Source organism: Ambystoma mexicanum, chromosome 9, assembly GCF_040938575.1.
Source record: "Ambystoma mexicanum isolate Mex_15411 chromosome 9, UKY_AmexF1_1, whole genome shotgun sequence".
Taxonomy (NCBI): Eukaryota; Metazoa; Chordata; class Amphibia; order Caudata; family Ambystomatidae; genus Ambystoma; species Ambystoma mexicanum.
This window is the reverse complement of record NC_090931.1, coordinates 42,426,896-42,447,568: the sequence shown is the minus strand read 5'-3', so window position 1 is coordinate 42,447,568 and position 20,673 is coordinate 42,426,896. Positions and strand designations below refer to the sequence as shown.

The following is a 20,673-nucleotide window of genomic DNA, read 5'->3' as shown; positions in this document are numbered from 1 at the left end:
GTGTGTCCATGCATGTTTCTATATGTGTGTATTTATGTACATGATGATGTGGGTGTGTGTGTGTTGATGTGTGTCCATGCATGCTTCTATATGTGTGTATTTATTTACATGATGATGTGGGTGTGTGTGTGTTGATGTGTGTCCATGCATGCTTCTATATGTGTGTATTTATGTACATGATGATGTGGGTGTGTGTGTGTGTTGATGTGTGTCCATGCATGCTTCTATATGTGTGTATTTATGTACATGATGATGTGGGTGTGTGTGTGTGTGTGTGTGTTGATGTGTGTCCATGCATGCTTCTATATGTGTGTATTTATGTACATGATGATGTGGGTGTGTGTGTGTTGATGTGTGTCCATGCATGCTTCTATATGTGTGTATTTATGTACATGATGATGTGGGTGTGTGTGTGTGTGTTGATGTGTGTCCATGCATGCTTCTATATGTGTGTATTTATGTACATGATGATGTGGGGGTGTGTGTGTGTTGATGTGTGTCCATGCATGCTTCTATATGTGTGTATTTATGTACATGATGATGTGGGTGTGTGTGTGTTGATGTGTGTCCATGCATGCTTCTATATGTGTGTATTTATGTACATGATGATGTGGGTGTGTGTGTGTGTGTGTTGATGTGTGTCCATGCATGCTTCTATATGTGTGTATTTATGTACATGATGATGTGGGTGTGTGTGTGTGTGTGTGTGTGTGTGTGTTGATGTGTGTCCATGCATGCTTCTATATGTGTGTATTTATGTACATGATGATGTGTGTGTGTGTGTGTGTGTGTGTGTTGATGTGTGTCCATGCATGTTTCTATATGTGTGTATTTATGTACATGATGATGTGGGTGTGTGTGTGTTGATGTGTGTCCATGCATGCTTCTATATGTGTGTATTTATGTACATGATGATGTGGGTGTGTGTGTGTGTGTGTGTTGATGTGTGTCCATGCATGCTTCTATATGTGTGTATTTATGTACATGATGATGTGTGTGTGTGTGTGTTGATGTGTGTCCATGCATGCTTCTATATGTGTGTATTTATGTACATGATGATGTGGGTGTGTGTGTGTGTGTGTGTTGATGTGTGTCCATGCATGCTTCTATATGTGTGTATTTATGTACATGATGATGTGGGTGTGTGTGTGTGTGTGTGTGTTGATGTGTGTCCATGCATGCTTCTATATGTGTGTATTTATGTACATGATGATGTGGGTGTGTGTGTGTTGATGTGTGTCCATGCATGCTTCTATATGTGTGTATTTATGTACATGATGATGTGTGTGTGTGTGTGTGTGTGTGTTGATGTGTGTCCATGCATGCTTCTATATGTGTGTATTTATGTACATGATGATGTGGGTGTGTGTGTGTTGATGTGTGTCCATGCATGCTTCTATATGTGTGTATTTATGTACATGATGATGTGGGTGTGTGTGTGTTGATGTGTGTCCATGCATGCTTCTATATGTGTGTATTTATGTACATGATGATGTGGGTGTGTGTGTGTGTGTGTGTTGATGTGTGTCCATGCATGCTTCTATATTTGTGTATTTATGTACATGATGATGTGGGTGTGTGTGTGTGTTGATGTGTGTCCATGCATGCTTCTATATGTGTGTATTTATGTACATGATGATGTGGGGGAGTGTGTGTGTGTGTGTGTTGATGTGTGTCCATGCATGCTTCTATATGTGTGTATTTATGTACATGATGATGTGGGTGTGTGTGTGTGTGTTGATGTGTGTCCATGCATGCTTCTATATGTGTGTATTTATGTACATGATGATGTGGGTGTGTGTGTGTTGATGTGTGTCCATGCATGCTTCTATATGTGTGTATTTATGTACATGATGATGTGGGTGTGTGTGTGTTGATGTGTGTCCATGCATGCTTCTATATGTGTGTATTTATGTACATGATGATGTGGGTGTGTGTGTGTGTGTGCGTGTTGATGTGTGTCCATGCATGCTTCTATATGTGTGTATTTATGTACATGATGATGTGGGTGTGTGTGTGTGTTGATGTGTGTCCATGCATGCTTCTATATGTGTGTATTTATGTACATGATGATGTGGGTGTGTGTGTGTTGATGTGTGTCCATGCATGCTTCTATATATGTGTATTTATGTACATAATGATGTGTGTGTGTGTGTTGATGTGTGTCCATGCATGCTTCTATATGTGTGTATTTATGTACATGATGATGTGGCTGCGAGTGTGTCTTTATTTTGATGCCTATGTGTTTGTGTCTAAATGTTGCTGTGTGTATGCGCGCATGCGTGTGCACGTGTGCGTATGTTGACGTGGGTGTGTTTGAGCGCCCTTTTATATGTGTGCCTAGGTTGCTATGTATGTGCATGTACGCACGTCTGTGTGATGTGCGCATGCTTTGATGTCGGTAACCTGGAAGACCCAATTCCAACTTTCAACCGTCTAAAGTGCAACATATGCATTTCTTATTGTGGTGGAAGCGCCTGCAAGAGGTTTGAAAATCTTGTGTGCGCTGAGTTCGAAGCACAGTGCTCTGGATATGTTGTGCTCGTGTGTTTATGAAGACCTCATGGTGTGTGATGAAAGCTCCCACCATCCAAATGTGGAAAATGCAAGTCTGAGCCCAAGGGAACCTACCCACCCTGGCACCACCTTGAGAGGTGGAACGATCACCTACACAAGGTGGCTGCACAAGGCATTGGTGCATTTGGGAAACTCGCAGGTGGGTTCCCCGGAAGGAGTGGCAGCAGGCAAGTGGGAATGGTCCAAACCTGAAACTTAGGGAGGGGCATCACCCATGAGTGAGGCACGGGTCTCAGAACAGGGACAGGCTGCCCTCCACACGTTCCAATTCTGCTAATGGCCAACTCAGCCCTCCTTCCTTCTCGATTGTAAGATGTTTATTTTCACAGAAATAAGTAACATGAAACTCAACAGATAGTCTATAACAGTATTAAAATCTACACAGTCAATGTAGGTGTGTAAATGAACAAGAAACAATGGGCTCAATGTGTATACACCAAAGTGGACAATTAATATTAAAAAAAAAGAATAAGAAAGAAGAAGGAGAAGGAGAAACAAAAAAGAGAAAAAAAGAAAATAAAAAAAGGAAGGTTTATCAGAGTCAAGCGCACAGTACTTAGCATAGGTTACATAATTGGAAGATTAGCCCCATGTATCTGGGAAAGACCCCTATATGCCCGTACAATTGTCACTGTCTCCCGCCTGCTTATAGATCGCCCTCGCCTGTGTTGATATGGTTAACAACTGTTCCACCCATTCATCAATACAGAAGCAAGCAGAAGATTTCCATGCCCTCAGGATCATTATTTTGCAACCACACATGCCCGGAGTAGGCAGACCTTCTTACAAATGGTACGTCCTCCAGTGAAGACCCATCTCCAAGAACTAAGATTGATGCATTGATTGTAATAGTGCAGTTTAATGTGATGCTGGAAATGCATCGGAGGGTCAGGGCCTCCGTATCCTTGTACTTTACTGCCTTTTTATCGTGTGTTCTGTCGTATTTTCCGCGCAGGAGTTCATGTGGGACTCCTGGCAGTGCAGCTCTCTCTCTTTTGGTTTGGTGAACAGACACGTGGGATACCCTTACGGCACCCATGGGTGGGGGTACAACCCTGTGCCCCTAGTGTATGTTTTTGGGCACCTGTGGGTGGCCCGCAGAGCAGGGTATAGGCTAGTACCAGCGCCATGCTGACTTTGACAGGTGCGCTGAGTATCCTCCATTTTGGGGATCCCCAGGCCCTGCCATTGCAATCAGTTGATTCCTGATGGAAAACAAGATGGCCCCTGTGGCCTCCTGCTTTCTATTACCTATTACCTTCTTTTCCCAAAATCCTCTGAAGCCCTGACTCTGTCCCTTCCCCCTGACTGGCTGTTGGGTGGAAGTTCCATATATGGTGTTGTTGTGAAGTCCAGTCCAGACTGACTGGAGCCTTCCCAGTGACTGTATGTTGTGGGTACGCCCTGTGGGTGGGACCTGGGTGAATGGAGTGTGTGACCAATATGCACTTCTTGTTGTGGCTGTCTGGTTTCTAGTATGAGAGTCAAAGACTGAGACAGCCCTGCCCGAAACTGGCCTGAATGCAGTGTGTAGTGTTGAATGGCTGGGTAATTGTCCCAATCCACATTCCTTGTTGTGAGTGTCTGAGAGGGAGGAGGATGGCCTGAATGCCCTGTGTGCCTGATTGGCTGACTGACTGCATGAATGCCCTTCTGCATGATTGGCTGCTGCGAGTGACCCAGCAGTATGGATGAGAGACAGAATAGTATATCTGGGGACCTCTCACCACTGGAAATTGTTCAGAAGCGTTCAGAAGCTGTGTCTTCACTTTAAGAGTAGCTGGAAGAAGAAGACTTGCTGTTGCATTTGCTTCGACCTAATCTGACAGCTGCCGAATTCTTCAAGGACTGATCCGAGAGAGGACCTGCAAAGGCACCCTCTTCCCGTGCTCCGAGGGACCATCGAGCACCACTAACCTTCGCCAAAGCTCCCTGGAAGTCACACCCTCGAAAGGCTGCCGACCCGAGATGGGATCGCTGAGGAGAACGAAGCAAAGCACCCGGACTTCACCGCTGTCGAAGTCTATTGCCATCGACCAGGGTTTGCAGGTTTGTGTAACCGCTGGAGTCCCATCGAAGTTGTGTTGCCCAGCCATGGGGACCACTTGACGCCGTGCCGCCGACGACCGGAGCCGCCCGCTCCTTTGCCTAAGAACATTTGAATCCAAGGACTCCCTTGTCCGCAAGGTCGACCGCTTCGTCCCGCCGGAGAAAGTCGAGGACGACCAACGCGCCGAGGAGAATCCGCCGGTGGGTTTTTTCCGCCACCTGAAGGTCACAAAGACTTCGACGACTCGATGCCCTTGCTGGGCCACAGTTCTTCCAAAACTCTTTGCGGTCCTGAACGATCCATCGCCGAGGTGCCCCGCACACCTCATCCTCGCAGGACATCGCTGACGAGCACCGCCTGGATCGACATCGGGGTCTCGGCACCCTTGAACTTCTCATCGCCGCCGCCGACAAGTTCACCATCTTCAACGCCTCTCGACGATCCGTGGCTCCTGCTTTAAAGGGAGTCACTCAAGAAGGATCCTTCGACACGTCTTCGAAGAACTCTACTCCACCAGGTACATTGGGGGGTAAAACCTTAATAGGAGGAAATAAGGCTATTGAACAATATATAGACTGGGCTTGTGCTATATATATTTATTTTACAGGTTGCGCAGGTGGGGGGATCTCCACATAGAACTGTGCCTAGTGGTAGGGGCCAGAAATCTGCCTATAGTTTCAACCATCTTACGTTCCTTCCTGTCTCTATTGCTGGTGCCCTCGTTATTAATCTGTGTGATATTTTAACCGTACAGTTGATGCACTTTAATGAGATTCGATAACATTGGTGGTACCACTTTAGAATTGTATATATTTATCATTGTTGATTTCCGAGTACAAAGTGCGTTATTGTGATCGTGTACATACGTTTGAATATTAATTACATAAAGACTGTGTTTTCAGTAATACATTGTGTGGACATTCCTTTGTGGGGGTTCGGGGACTACACTGTACTTAAGAACCAGCCTGCGTCACCTCCCGAGAAGCTAGGCCTTGATTGCTCGTCCATTGCTACCGCTTGAGAATCTTGGCTGGGGTCCTCTGTGCCTCTCCTCTACCATATGGAGAGCGGAAGTACAGGCACCCTCACCAGTATCTTCACACTGGTGGCAGGGGTGGGATGCTTATGGTTTTAAGAATCAGTGTATAACCGTGCCACTTACAAAACATCTGCACTTTATTAAATTAAGGTTTGGTTGTGTACAAAATAACTGCATTACAAGGATTGGAGTCTATTGCAAATGGTAAATTGACTAGGATGAGCTTAGAGGCTCTCCAGAGTGCTTGTGAAGCCAGGGAGTTAGACTTTGTAGATAAGTCTAGGGCTGAGTTGATAGCTGCCCTGATGGACTACCAGACTGATGTTGAAACTCTTGATGAGGGGGGGAATGCAACTAATGAGGACTCTGCCCCTGGGGTTTCTTCTGAATCTGTTTCTGGGAATGCCAAAATACCAGCTGCCTCTGTTCCGAACCCCAGCAATTCCTTGGAGCTTGAGTTATTAAGGATGAAATTGGCCTTTAAATATCGCAAGTTGGAAATAGATGCTGAGCTTAAGAAGGAGGAGTTGGCTGAACAAGTGGAGCTCAAGAATAGGGATCTGGAGCTCAAGAATAAGGATCTTGAACTCGAAGACAAGGACACTGAATGTTAGAGAATCCAGCTAGAGAAAGCTAGAGTGGAGACTTCAGCGAAACCCAGTGAGAGTGTCAAGTCCCCAGCCACCAAGTTTATGAAAGATTTGGTTGGTGTGTTTGTGGAGGGTTCTGATATCCTTCAATGGATTGAAGCGTTTGAAATTGCTTGTGCAATTCATGATGTTGATAAAAGAGATTGGGCTAAGTGTTTGTTAAGCAGAGTGCCTCAGTCTGGGTATGACTGTATTCTGAAGCTGAGGAAGAAAGGGGTCAGTATGAGTGTATGAAATCTGCTTTGATTGCCAAGTTTGGCAAGACACCTACCCAATACCTTAAAAGGTTCAGGGATTTTAAGAAAAGAGAGAATGTGTCTTGGGTTGACTGGGTGAGTGCTGTGCACATGAACATGATGGGGTGGATTGATGGTTCCAAGGTGAAAACTTTTGTTGAAATGTCCCACCTGTTGTTGTTTGAGAATTTTTCTGAAGCATGTTCACCGGAGCTGCGTCAGTATGTTGCTGACCAGAACATTTTGGAACCCTTTAAGCTGGCTAGGCTGGCTGACAAGTGCGTCTTCCAGTGGGTGTCCCCTAAGGACTCCAGTGGGAAGGACAAGGACAAAGAAAAGGGGGCCTCTCAGAAAGCTGAGGAGTCCCAAAAGCAGTCACAGTCGAATAAACCTAAACCCTCCTCTCCTAAGACCCAAAGATCTAGTGGGGATAAGTCATCTGTGGGTGGGAATAAGAGTAGTGGTCCACCTGCTACAAAGCAGGCTCCCAGTGGTTCCAGTACCGTACCACGCACTCCCGGCACTTGTTGGGATTGTGGGGCTCTGGATCACAAGAGGGGTGACTCCAAGTGTAAAGGTAAGGCACTTGGAGTACAGGCTGTCAGCCTGACATACCCTTACCCCATGTCTGAGGTGGAGGCCACGGTCCTCCCCTCCTCTACAGGGATCACATTTGGTGCTCCTGTAGAGATTTCCTTAGTGTCCCTTGGGGCCTGGGACCAGTACGCGGAAGTACTGGTGACTATCCCACAGAACACCCGTAGATTTTTGAGAAGTGTCCTCCTGAATGGCCAGCCTTCTACTGGTTTGAAAGACACTGGGGCAAGCATGACAGTGGTGGACAGGACCCTGCTCAAGCCAGAGGACTATGTAGGTGCTCCTCTGAGAACTACCAGGTTAGCTGGTGGGCCTCCCAAATTATCGCCTGTAGCTTTAGTCACACTCGTAATTGGAGACAAGACATCAAAGCTTCCTGTCCTGGTTCAGGCAATGTCCCAGCTAACATTCTGTTAGGAAATGATCTAGTAGAGTTGGGGTTGATCTCGGATGGTCTTCCCATGACTGCTGCTGTGGTCATTAGGTCACAGGTGACCCCGGGTCTGGCTGTGAGTCAGGTACCCGAGCCAAAGGCGCGGCCTAAGGCAAGACGAAGGAAGAGCAAGAAGGCCACCTCTGTGGAGGGAGCTCCTTCTCTTCCTGCTGTTCCTATAGCACCCATTGGGATCCATGCTCCGAACGGGCTGGGTCCAGTGGTCAACCCCGTCTCAACTCCTGTGGGAGAAGAGCCAGAAGACTCTCCTCTGGGAGAGGTTCTCAACCCGGAGGATCATCCTGATCTTCAATGCTTGTTAGCTGAAGGGGGACCCTCCCTGGCAGACTTCTGTAAAGGACAGAGAGAGTGCCACTCTCTCGAGGGTCTGAGGAAACAGGCCCTGTCCCAGGCACAAGGAGAAGTGCCTAGGACATTCCGGATTTATTGGGAGGGTGAGCTCCTGGTTAGTGAGCCCACTAAGCCTAAACTTGGTGCCCTCAAGAGGTTGGTGGTACCCAAGGTTTACAGGCCCTTCCTACTGGAGTTGGCGCATGAGGTGCCCTTGGCTGGTCATCTTGGAACCAAGAGGACTAAGCAGAGGCTCTCTGCCCATTTCTACTGGTCTCGGATGGGAGTAGACGTGGAGTCCCACTGCAGGACCTGCCCAACTTGTCAGTTGTCTGGCAAGACTGGAGGCAGTGTAATTGCCCCACTGCAGCCATTGTCAGTGGTTGGCACACCATTTGAGAGGGTGGGCATCAACATTGTCGGTCCCCTGGAATCTCCCACTTCTGGTGGACATCGGTTCATCCTGGTTTTGGTAGATCATGCCACCAGGTAACCTGAGGCTATACCCCTTCGGACTGTAACTGCCAAGGTGGTGGCCCGGGCTCTCCTGGGCATTTTCACCCATGTTGTATTCCCAAAGGATGTTGTCTCTGACAGAGGATCCAACTTCATGTCTAGTTACATGAAGACCATGTGGAAAGAGTGCGGGGTAACCTACAAGTTCTCCACTTCTTACCACCCCCAGACCAATGGTCTGGTTGAGAGATTTAATAAAACGCTCAAGGGCATGCTAGGTGCTTTTGAAGAGCCCCTACGGAGGAAATGGGATCTCCTCATGCCATGCCTGCTGTTTGCTTACAGAGAGGTACCTCAAGAGGGTGTTGGTTTCAGCCCCTTTGAGTTACTCTTTGGACATCCCGTGAGGGGGCCCCTTGCCTTGATCAGAGAAGGTTTGGAGGCCACCCCTCCAGGTCCTTCCAAGCAAGTGGGGGACTATGTGTTAGGCCTCAGACGGAGGATGACACAGATGATGGTTCAAGCAACAGCGAATCTCAAGGCCAGCCAGGAATTGAATAGGTACTGGCATGACCTTAGAGCATCGCAAGTGGAATGGACTCCGGGACAGGAGGTCCTCGTGATGGAGCCTACCAAGCCTCGGGCATTGGCAGATAAATGGACGGGACCCTTCAGGATAGTCTCCAAGATGGGCGAGGTCAATTATCTGGTTGACATGGGAATACTAGGGGTAGCCCCTCATGTATTCCATGTTAATAGGCTCAAGCCTTTCCACAGGCGAGCCAAAGTCTCATGTCTCTTGCTGGCTTCAGAGCAAGAAGAGGATGAGAGTGAGCACCTTCCTGATTTGCTGTATAGCAACCCTCAGGATGGCTCAGTGGAGGGAGTGCATCTCTCTCCAGATTTGACAACAGAGCAGCAGAGGGCCTACAGGACTTTGCTCCAGCAGTATGCCTCTCTGTTTTCGCTGATCCCAGGCCTTACACCGTGGTGTAAGCACGAGATTGACACTGGTGATAGCGTGCCTGTCAAAAACAGGAGCTACCGTATGTCAGATACTGTTAAGAACCACATCCAGGCTGAGGTCGCCAAGATGTTGGATCTGGGTGTTATCGAACCCTCAACCAGTCGCTGGTGCAGTCCCGTGGTCCTTGTCCCCAAGGCAAGTTCCCAGGCAGGTACCAAGGATTGGAGGTTCTGTGTGGACTACCGAGGAGTCAATGCCGTCACCAAAACTGACGCGCACCCACTGCCCCGGGCTGATGAGCTCGTGGATACCATAGGTGCTGCCAAATTTGTGAGCACCTCTGACCTCATCTCAGGCTATTGGCAAATAGCTCTGATGGACTATGCCAGGGAAAAGACGGCGTTCTCAACACCAGAGGGACTCTACCAGTTTATGGTCATGCCTTTTGGGTTGAAGAATGCCCCTGCCACCTTCCAGAGATTGGTCAACCATGCGCTCAGTGGCTGGAAGCCTTTTGTGTGGCTTATTTAGATGACATTGCCGTCTACAGTTCCACTTGGGATGAGCACTTGACACATCTGGATAAGGTGTTGCAGGCCTTGAAAAGGGCTAACCTCACTATCAAGGCCGCCAAGTGCCAGATAGCTCAGGGGAAAGTCACATATCTTGGTCACGGGATACGGGGGGGGTCAAATCCAACCTCTCCCCACTAAGGTACAGGATGTACAGGACTGGGAGACTCCCTCTACTCAAACCCAGGTGGGAGCTTTTTTGGGCCTCACTGGGTATAATCGCAATTTCATGGCGGACTATGGAACCATAGCTGCACCACTGACAGCTCTGACTTCACCCAAGCAGCCTAGGAAGGTTAATTGGACTGAAGGCTGTCAGAGAGCCTTTGATGGCTTGAAAGAAAGTCTGTGTAGGGCACCTGTGTTGTGTGCGCCTGACTACAGCTGACCCTTTATCGTCCAGACGGATGACTGCGACACCGGAATTGGAGCTGTCTTGTCCCAGTTAGATGACAAAGGGAGGGAACATCCTATCATCTTCATCAGTAGACAACTTAAGGGTAGAGAACTTAGGTGGGCTACTGTTGAGAAGGCGTGGTTCAGTATAGTTTGGAGCCTTAGGCGTTTTAGGCCCTACCTTACGGGGTCTACGTTCAAGGTCCAAACAGATCATAAGCCCCTGAAATGGCTTATGCAGATGAAGGGTGAAAACCTGAAACTGCTCAGGTGGTCCATTAGCCTGCAAGGGCTAGACTTCACCATAGAGCACAGACCAGGGAAGAGTCACGATAATGCAGATGGCCATTCCAGAAGGTAAGTTGACCATCTGGATGAGGGTGTCTATCCCGTGGGAGATTAGGTACCCTCCACCTCAGTCCGGGGGGGGGGCGACTGTGATGCTGGAAATGCAACGGAGGGACAGGGCCTCCGTATCCTTGTCCTTTACTGCCTTTTTATCGTGTGTTCTGTCGTATTTTCCGTGCAGGAGTTCATGTGGGACTCCTGGCGGTGCAACTCTCTCTCTTTTGGTTTGGTGAACAGACCCCTGGGATACCCTTACTGCACCCGTGGGTGGGGGTACAACCCTGTGCCCCTAGTGTATGTTTTTGGGCACCTGTGGGTGGCCCGCAGAGCAGAGTATAGGCTAGTGGCAGCTCCATGCTGACTTTGACAGGTGCGCTGAGTATACTCCATTTTGGGGATCCCCAGGCACTGCTATTGGAATCAGTTGATTCCTGATGGAAAACAAGATGGCCCCTGTGGCCTCTTGCTTTCTATTGCCTATTACCTTCTTTTCCCAAAGTCCTGGGAAGCCCTGACTCTGTCCCTTCCCCCTGACGGGCTGTTGGGTGGAAGTTCCATATATGGTGCTGTTGTGAAGTCCAGTCCAGACTGACTGGAGCCTTCCCAGTGACTGTATGTTGTGGGTACCTCCTGTGGGTGGGACCTGGGTGAAAGGAGTGTGTGACCAATATACACTCCTTTTGGTGGTTGTCTGGTTTCTAGCATGAGAGTCAAAGACTGAGACAGCCCTGCCCGAAACTGGCCTGAATGCAGTGTGTAGTGTTGAATGGCTGGGTACTTGCCCCAATCCACATTCCTTGTTGTGAGTGTCTGAGAGGGAGGAGGATGGCCTGAATGCACTGTGTGCCTGATTGGCTGACTGACTGCATGAATGCCCTTCTGTATCATTGGCTGCTGAGAGTGAACCAGCAGTGTGGATGAGAGACAAGATAGTATATCTGGGGACCTCTCACCACTGGAAATTGTTCAGAAGCTGTGTCTACACTTTAAGAGTAACTGGAACTGCTGATCCTCGACGTCCAGCTGGAAGAAGAAGACTTGCTGTTGCATTTGCTTCAAACTAATCTGAAAGCTGCCGAATTATTCAAAGACTGATCCGAGAGAGGACCTGGTAAGGCACCCTCTTCCTGTGTTCCGAGGGACCATCGAGCACCGCTAACCTTCGCCGAAGCTCCCTGGAAGTCAGACCCTCGAAAGGCTGCTGACCCGAGAAGGGACCGCTGAGGAGAACGAAGCAAAGCCCCCAGACTTCGCCGCTGTCGAAGTCTATTGCCGTCGAACAGGGTTCGCAGGTTTGTGTAACCGCTGGAGGCCCGTCGAAGTTGTGTTGCCCAGCCGTGGGGACCACTTGACGGTGTGCCACCGACGACCGGAGCCGCCCGCTCCTTTGCCTAAGAACATTTGAATCCAAGGACTCCCTTGTCTGCAACTTCGACCGCTTTGTCCTGCTGGAGAAAGTCGAGGACGACCAACGCGCTGAGGAGAATCTGCCGGTGGGTTTCCCGCCACCTGAAGGCCACATAGACTTCGACGACTCGACGCCCTTGCTGGGCCACAGTTTTTCCGAAACTCTTTGCGGTCCTGAACAATCCATCGTCGAGGTGCCCCGCACACCTCATCCTCGCAGGACGTCGCTGACGAGCACCGCCTGAATCGACATCGGGGTCTTGGCACCCTTGAACTTCTCATCGCCGCCGACGACGACAAGTTCACCATCTTCAACGCCTCTCGATGATCCGTTGCTCCTGCTTTAAAGGGAGTCACTCAAGAAGGATCCTTCGACACGTCTTCGAAGAACTCTACTCCACCAGGTACATTGGGGGGGTAAAACCTTAATAGGAGGAAATAAGGCTATTGAACAATATATAGACTGGGCTTGTGCTATATATCTTTATTTTACAGGTTGCCCAGGTGGGGGGATCTCCACACAGAACTGTGCCTAGTGGTAGGGGCCAGAAATCTGCCTATTGTTTCAACCATCTTACGTTCTTTCCTGTCTCTATTGCTGGTGCCCTCGTTATTGATCTGTGTGATATTTTAACCGTACAGTTGATGCACTTTAATGAGATTCGATAACATTGGTGGTACCACTTTAGAATTGTATATATTTATCATTGTTGATTTCCGAGTACAAAGTGCGTTATTGTGATCGTGTACATACGTTTGAATATTAATTACATAAAGACTGTGTTTTCAGTAATACACTGTGTGGACATTCCTTTGTGGGGGTTCCAGGACTACACTGTACTTAAGAACCAGCCTGCATCACCTCCCGAGAAGCTAGGCCTTGATTGCTCGTCCATTGCTACCGCTTGAGAATCTTGGCTGGGGTCCTCTGTGCCTCTCCTCTACCATATGGAGAGTGGAAGTAAAGGCACCCCCACCAGTATCTTCACACTGGTGGCAGGGGTGGGATGCTTATGGTTTTAAGAATCAGTGTATAACCGTGCCACTTACAAAACATCTGCACTTTATTAAATTAAGGTTTGGTTGTGTACAAAATAACTGCATTACAAGCAATGGAGTCTATTGCAAATGGTAAATTGACTAGGATGAGCTTAGAGGCTCTCCAGAGTGCTTGTGAAGCCAGGGAGTTAGACTTTGTGGATAAGTCTAGGGCTGAGCTGTTAGCTGCCCTGGTGGACTACCAGACTGATGTTAGGGTCTTGGGTTGACTGGGTGAGTGCTGTGCACATGAACATGTTGGGGTGGATTGATAGCCCCATTCAGTGGCATTACAGTAAACAAGGGGCGTGGGGCTGCAGGGGGGTCCCGCGCACCCTTGTTCACTATCCTGTCTGCGGGAGTGGACCCAGCACCTGTAAAAAATTACAAAAAATGGAAAAGGACCCTGCAACGCCTGTTTTTAATCACTTCTGTGATTGGGAACAGGCATCTCAGGAACACGGCAAGTCGGCAGCACACAGCGGAGTGTGCCGCCGATGGGCAAGTAGGGGGGTATCCGAAATGGCTGCAGAAGGAACTGAATGTTATTTTCGAACAAATACCATTTGGTCTTTTCTTCCTCGGTCATTTTGGATACAGTAAATTCACACAAATTCATGCCAAAGCAGACATTAGGGGATGCATAGACAGAGCACACAATAGAGGATGCATACCCAGAGCAGATATTAGAGGATGCATAGCCAGAGCAGACATTAGAGGATGCATAGCCAGAGCAGACATTAGAGGATGCATAGCCAGAGAAGACATTAGAGGATGCATAGAGGATGCATAGCCAGAGCACACATTAGAGGATGCATAGACAGAGCACACATTAGAGGAAGCAATGCCAGAGCACACATTAGGGAATGCATAGTCAGAGCACACATTAGAGGATGCATAGACAGAGTACACATTGGGAGATGTAATGTCAGAGCACACATTAGAGGAAGCAATGCCAGAGCAGACATTAGAGAATGCATAGCCAGAGCACACATTAGAGGATGCATAGACAGAGCACACATTGCGAGATGTCAGAGCACACATTAGAGGAAGCAATGCCAGAGCACACATTAGAGGATGCATAGACAGAGCATAAGCTGGGGGATGCATAGACAGAGCGCACATTAGAGGATGCATAGCCAGAGCACATATTAGAGGATGCATAGACAGAGCACACATTAGAGGAAGCAATGCCAGAGCACACATTAGAGGATGCATAGACATAGCACACATTAGAGGATCCATAGCCAGAGCACACATTAGAGGATGCATAGACAGAGCACACATTAGAGGAAGCAATGCCAGAGCACACATTGGAGAATGCATAGCCAGAGCACACATTAGAGAATGCATAGACAGAGCACACCTTGGGAGATGTAATGTCAGAGCACACATTAGAGGAAGCAATGCCAGAGCACGCATTAGAGGAGGCATAGACAGAGCACACATTGGGAGATGTTATGTCAGAGCACACATTAGAGGAAGCAATGCCAGAGCACACATTAGAGGATGCATAGACAGAGCACACCTTGGGAGATGTAATGTCAGAGCACACATTAGAGGAAGCAATGTCAGAGCACACATTAGAGGATGCATAGACAGAGCACACATTGGGAGATGTAATGTCAGAGCACACATTAGAGGAAGCAATGCCAGAGCACACATTAGAGGATGCATAGACAGAGCACACATTGGGAGATGTAATGTCAGAGCACACATTAGAGGAAGCAATGCCAGTGCACACATTGGAGGATGCATAGACAGAGCACACATTAGAGGAAGCAATGCCAGAGCGCACATTAGAGGATGCATAGACAGAGCACACATTAGAGGATCCATAGCCAGAGCACATATTAGAGGATGCATAGACAGAGCACACATTAGAGGAAGCAATGCCAGAGCACACATTAGAGAATGCATAGCCAGAGCACACATTAGAGGATGCATAGACAGAGCACACCTTGGGAGATGTAATGTCAGAGCACACATTAGAGGAAACAATGCCAGAGCACACATTAGAGGATGCATAGCCAGAGCACACATTAGAGGATGCATAGACAGAGCACACATTGGGAGATGTAATGTCAGAGCACACATTAGAGGAAGCAATGCCAGAGCACACATTAGAGGATGCATAGACAGAGCACACATTGGGAGATGTAATGTCAGAGCACACAGCAGAGGAAGCAATGCCAGTGCACACATTGGAGGATGCATAGCGAGAGTACACATTGGTAGATGCAATGCTAGAGCACACATTGGAGGGTGCATAGCTAGACCACACATTAGAGGGTGCATAGCCAGAACACACATTGGAGGATGCATAGCCAGAGCACGCATTGGAGGCCGCATTGCCAGAGCACACATTGGAGGATACATAGTCAGAGTACACATTGAAAGATGCAATGCCAGAGAACACATTGAAGGATGCATAGCCAGACCACACATTAGAGGGTGCATAGCCAGAACACACATTGGAGGATGCATAGCCAGAGCACACATTGGAGGATGCAATGCTAGAGCACGCATTGGAGGATGCAATGCTAGAGCACACATTGGAGGATGCAATGCTAGAGCACACATTGGAGGATGCAATGCTAGAGCACACATTGGAGGATGCAATTCTAGAGCACGCATTGGAGGATGCAATGCTAGAGCACGCATTGGAGGATGCAATGCTAGAGCACGCATTGGAGGATGCAATGCTAGAGCACGCATTGGAGGATGCAATGCTAGAGCACGCATTGGAGGATGCAATGCTAGAGCACACATTGGAGGATGCATACGCAGAGCACACATTGGAGGATGCATACGCAGAGCACACATTGGAGGATGCAATGCTAGAGCACACATTGGAGGATGCAATGCTAGAGCACACATTGGAGGATGCAATGCTAGAGCCCACATTGGAGGATGCAATGCTAGAGCACACATTGGAGGATGCAATGCTAGAGCACACATTAGAGGATGCAATGCTAGAGCACACATTGGAGGATGCATAAGCAGAGCACACATTGGAGGATGCAATGCTAGAGCACACATTGGAGGATGCAATGCTAGAGCACACATTGCAGGATGCAATGCTAGAGCACACATTGGTGGATGCAATGCTAGAGCACACATTGGAGAATGCATAAGCAGAGCACACATTGGGGGATGCATAAGCAGAGCACACATTGGAGGATGCAATGCTAGAGCACGCATTGGAGGATGCAATGCTAGAGCACACATTGGAGGATGCAATGCTAGAGCACACATTGGAGGATGCAATGCCAGAGCACACATTGGAGGATGCAATGCTAGAGTACACATTGGAGGATGCATTGCGATAGCACACATTGGAGGATGCAATGCTAGAGCACACATTGGAGGATGCAATGCTAGAGCACACATTGGAGGATGCAATGCTAGAGCACACATTAGAGGATGCAATGCTAGAGCACACATTGAAGGATGCAATGCTAGAGCACACATTGGAGGATGCATAAGCAGAGCACACATTGGAGGATGCAATGCTAGAGCACACATTGGAGAATGCAATGCTAGAGCACACATTGGAGAATGCAATGCTAGAGCACACATTGAAGGATGCATAGCGATAGCACACATTGGAGGATGCAATGATAGAGCACACATTGGAGGATGCAATGCTAGAGCACACATTGGAGGATGCAATGCTAGAGCACACATTGGAGGATGCATAAGCAGAGCACACATTGGAGGATGCATAGCGATAGCACACATTGGAGGATGCAATGCTAGAGCACACATTGGAGGATGCAATGCCAGAGCACACATTGGAAGATGCATAGCCAAAGCACGCATTGGAGGATGCATAGACAAAGCACGCATTGGATTATGCATAGCCAGAACATGCATTGGACAATGCAAAGCCAGAGCACACATTGAAGGATGCAATCCCAGAGCACACATTGGAGGATGCATGGCGATAGCACACATTGGAACATGCAATGCTAGAGCACACATTGGAGGGTGCATAGCCAGAACACACATTGCAGGATGCAATGCCAGAGCACACATTGGAGGATGCAATGCTAGAGCACACATTGGAGGATGCATAAGCAGAGCACACATTGGAGGATGCATAGCGATAGCACACATTGGAGGATGCAATGCTAGAGCACACATTAGAGGATGCAATGCTAGAGCACACATTGGAGGATGCATAAGCAAAGCACACATTGGAGGATGCATAGCGATAGCACACATTGGAACATGCAATCCCAGAGCACACATTGGAGGATGCATAGCCAGACCACACATTGGAGGTTCCATAGCCAGAACACACATTGCAGGATGCAATGCTAGAGCACACATTGGAGGATGCATAAGCAGAGCACACATTGGAGGATGCATAGCGATAGCACACATTGGAACATGCAATCCCAGAGCACACATTGAAGGATGCAATCCCAGAGCACACATTGGAGGATGCATAGCGATAGCACACATTGGAACATGCAATGCTAGAGCACACATTGGAGGATGCAATGCTAGAGTACACATTGGAGGGTGCATAGCCAGACCACACATTGGAGGTTCCATAGCCAGAACACACATTGCGGGATGCAATGCCAGAACACACATTGCGGGATGCAATGCCAGAGCACACATTGAAGGATGCAATCCCAGAGCACACATTGGAGGATGCATAGCGATAGCACACATTGGAACATGCAATGCTAGAGCACACATTGGAGGGTGCAATGCTAGAGCACACATTGGAGGGTGCAATGCCAGAGCACACATTGGAGGGTGCATAGCCAGACCACACATTGGAGGGTGCATAGCCAGAGCACACATTGGAGGGTGCATAGCCAGAGCACACATTGGAGGGTGCATAGCCAGAGCACACATTGCAGGATGCAATGCTAGAGCACACATTGGAGGGTGCATAGCCAGAGCACACATTGGAGGATGCAATGCTAGAGTACACATTGGAGGATGCAATGCCAGAGCACACATTGCAGGATGCAATGCCAGAGCACACATTGGAGGATGCAATGCCAGAGCACACATTGCAGGATGCAATGCTAGAGTACACATTGGAGGATGCAATGCCAGAGCACACATTGCAGGATGCAATGCCAGAGCACACATTGGAGGATGCAATGCCAGAGCACACATTGCAGGATGCAATGCCAGAGCACACATTGGAGGATGCAATGCTAGAGTACACATTGGAGGTTCCATAGCCAGAACACACATTGCAGGATGCAATGCTAGAGCACACATTGGAGGATGCAATGCTAGAGTACACATTGGAGGATGCAATGCTAGAGCACACATTGAAGGATGCAATCCCAGAGCACACATTGGAGGTTCCATAGCCAGAACACACATTGCAGGATGCAATGCTAGAGCACACATTGGAGGATGCAATGCTAGAGTACACATTGGAGGATGCAATGCTAGAGCACACATTGAAGGATGCAATCCCAGAGCACACATTGGAGGTTCCATAGCCAGAACACACATTGCAGGATGCAATGCTAGAGCACACATTGGAGGATGCAATGCTAGAGTACACATTGGAGGATGCAATGCTAGAGCACACATTGAAGGATGCAATCCCAGAGCACACATTGGAGGTTCCATAGCCAGAACACACATTGGAGGATGCAATGCTAGAGCACACATTGGAGGATGCATAGCCAGAGCACACATTGGAGGGTGCAATGCTAGAGCACACATTGGAGGGTGCAATGCCAGAGCACACATTGGAGGGTGCATAGCCAGACCACACATTGGAGGGTGCATAGCCAGAGCACACATTGGAGGGTGCATAGCCAGAGCACACATTGGAGGGTGCATAGCCAGAGCACACATTGCAGGATGCAATGCTAGAGCACACATTGGAGGGTGCATAGCCAGAGCACACATTGGAGGATGCAATGCTAGAGTACACATTGGAGGATGCAATGCCAGAGCACACATTGCAGGATGCAATGCCAGAGCACACATTGGAGGATGCAATGCTAGAGTACACATTGGAGGTTCCATAGCCAGAACACACATTGCAGGATGCAATGCTAGAGCACACATTGGAGGATGCAATGCTAGAGTACACATTGGAGGATGCAATGCTAGAGCACACATTGAAGGATGCAATCCCAGAGCACACATTGGAGGATGCATAGCGATAGCACACATTGGAGGATGCAATGCTAGAGCACACATTGGAGGGTGCATAGCCAGAGCACACATTGGAGGGTGCAGTACCGTTTTGAGCATAACTACGTAACGCAAATAAGAGTTGTAATCCCCTGAGTAATTTCACGATTCTGTTTTATTAGTGGAAGTCATTCAAACGGATTCAAATCCTCATGGCTCAGGTGGGTGTGAATGGTACAGAAGCCTGTTCATCAAACCGTAGCATGAACATTATGTTGAGCTGTCAAATCCATAGTGTGGCAGTCTGGGGCCAAATCCTAGAAAGTAATACAGGTGCTGAAAGCTTTACTGAAAAAGACTCTTCCCAATCTCGACTCTCACTCTTCCCACCTCATCTCCAACGATAAGCAGCGATGCCCCTTGAACACTGCATCTCCAAACATTCCAACCATCACCCATTTCCTAGGCCTATCTGCAAATAACGTTCAGATGGGTTGGTCAAACTGTCCTGTGGGTCGTTGGGTGCACCTTATGGGTCTTAGGGTGCAGCCCGTGGGTCTTTGGGTGCACCCTGTGGGTCTTTGAGTGCATCCTGTGGGTCTTTGCGTGCACCCTGTGGGTCTTTGGGTGCAGCCCGTGGGTCTTTGGGTGCACCCTGTGGGTCTTTGGGTGCACCCTGTGGGTCTTTGGGTGCATCCTGTGGGTCTTTGCATGCACCCTGTGGTTCTTTGGGTGCACCCTGTGGGTCTTTGGGTGCATCCTGTGGGTCTTTGCATGCACCCTGTGGGTCTTTGGGTGCATCCTGTGGGTCTTTGGGTTCATCCCGTGGGTCTTTGGGTGCAGCCCGTGGGTCTTTGGGTGCAGCCTGTGGGTCTTTGGGTGCATCCTGTGGGTCTTTGGGTTCATCCCGTGGGTCTTTGGGTGCACCCTGTGGGTCTTTGGGTGCAGCCTGTGGGTCTTTGGGTGCATCCTGTGGGTCTTTGCGTGAACCCTGTGGGTCTTTGGGTGCCAGCATGTGTGTAGGTATTCTGCCAGTATCACTGATGCAGCAAGGCCTACACCCGAACACCTAGGGAGCAATGTATGCCAGCATGCGGGTGAGGATTCTGCCAGCATCACTGATGTAGCATGGCCTACACCCAAACACCTAGGGAGCATTGTATGCCAGCATGTGCGTGGGGATTCTGCCAGTATCACTGATGTAGCATGGCCCACACCCAAACACCTAGGGAGCAATGTATGCCAGCATGCGAGTGAGAATTCTGCCAGTATCACTGATGTAGCATGGCCAACACCGAAACACATAGGGAGCATTGTATGCCAGCATGCGGGTGAGGATTCTGCCAGCATCACTGATGTAGCATGGCCTACACCCAAACACCTAGGGAGCATTGTATGCCAGCATGTGCGTGGGGATTCTG

The 20,673-nt window shown here is 48.8% G+C and overlaps 1 protein-coding gene across 1 annotated transcript; it reads right to left on the bottom strand.

Moving 5' to 3' along the window:
• Positions 1 to 14,111: 14,111 nt before the first annotated feature.
• LOC138487249 (uncharacterized) lies at positions 14,112 to 19,704 on the bottom strand. The gene is made up of 3 exons (XM_069613881.1): positions 19,643 to 19,704; positions 17,074 to 19,305; positions 14,112 to 16,875 (listed from the first exon to the last, which is right to left on the bottom strand). The coding sequence occupies exons 1-3, from the start codon at positions 19,702 to 19,704 to the stop codon at positions 14,112 to 14,114; spliced, it is 5,058 nt and encodes a 1,685-aa protein (XP_069469982.1).
• Positions 19,705 to 20,673: the final 969 nt, after the last annotated feature.

What these genes read in the sequence shown, in the direction of transcription:
- LOC138487249 (XM_069613881.1), bottom strand. Translation starts at nt 19,704, where the DNA reads ATGGTTGGAATGTTTGGAGATGCAGTGTTCAAGGGGCATCGCTGCTTA. An exon ending in TGCTTATCGTTGGAGATGAG is followed by an intron (nt 19,306 to 19,642) that starts GTGGGAAGAGTG and finishes TGTGTGCTCTAG; the next exon opens with CATTGCATCCTCCAATGTGT. An exon ending in AGCATTGCATGTTCCAATGT is followed by an intron (nt 16,876 to 17,073) that starts GTGCTATCGCCA and finishes TGTGTGCTCTAG; the next exon opens with CATTGCATCCTCCAATGTGT.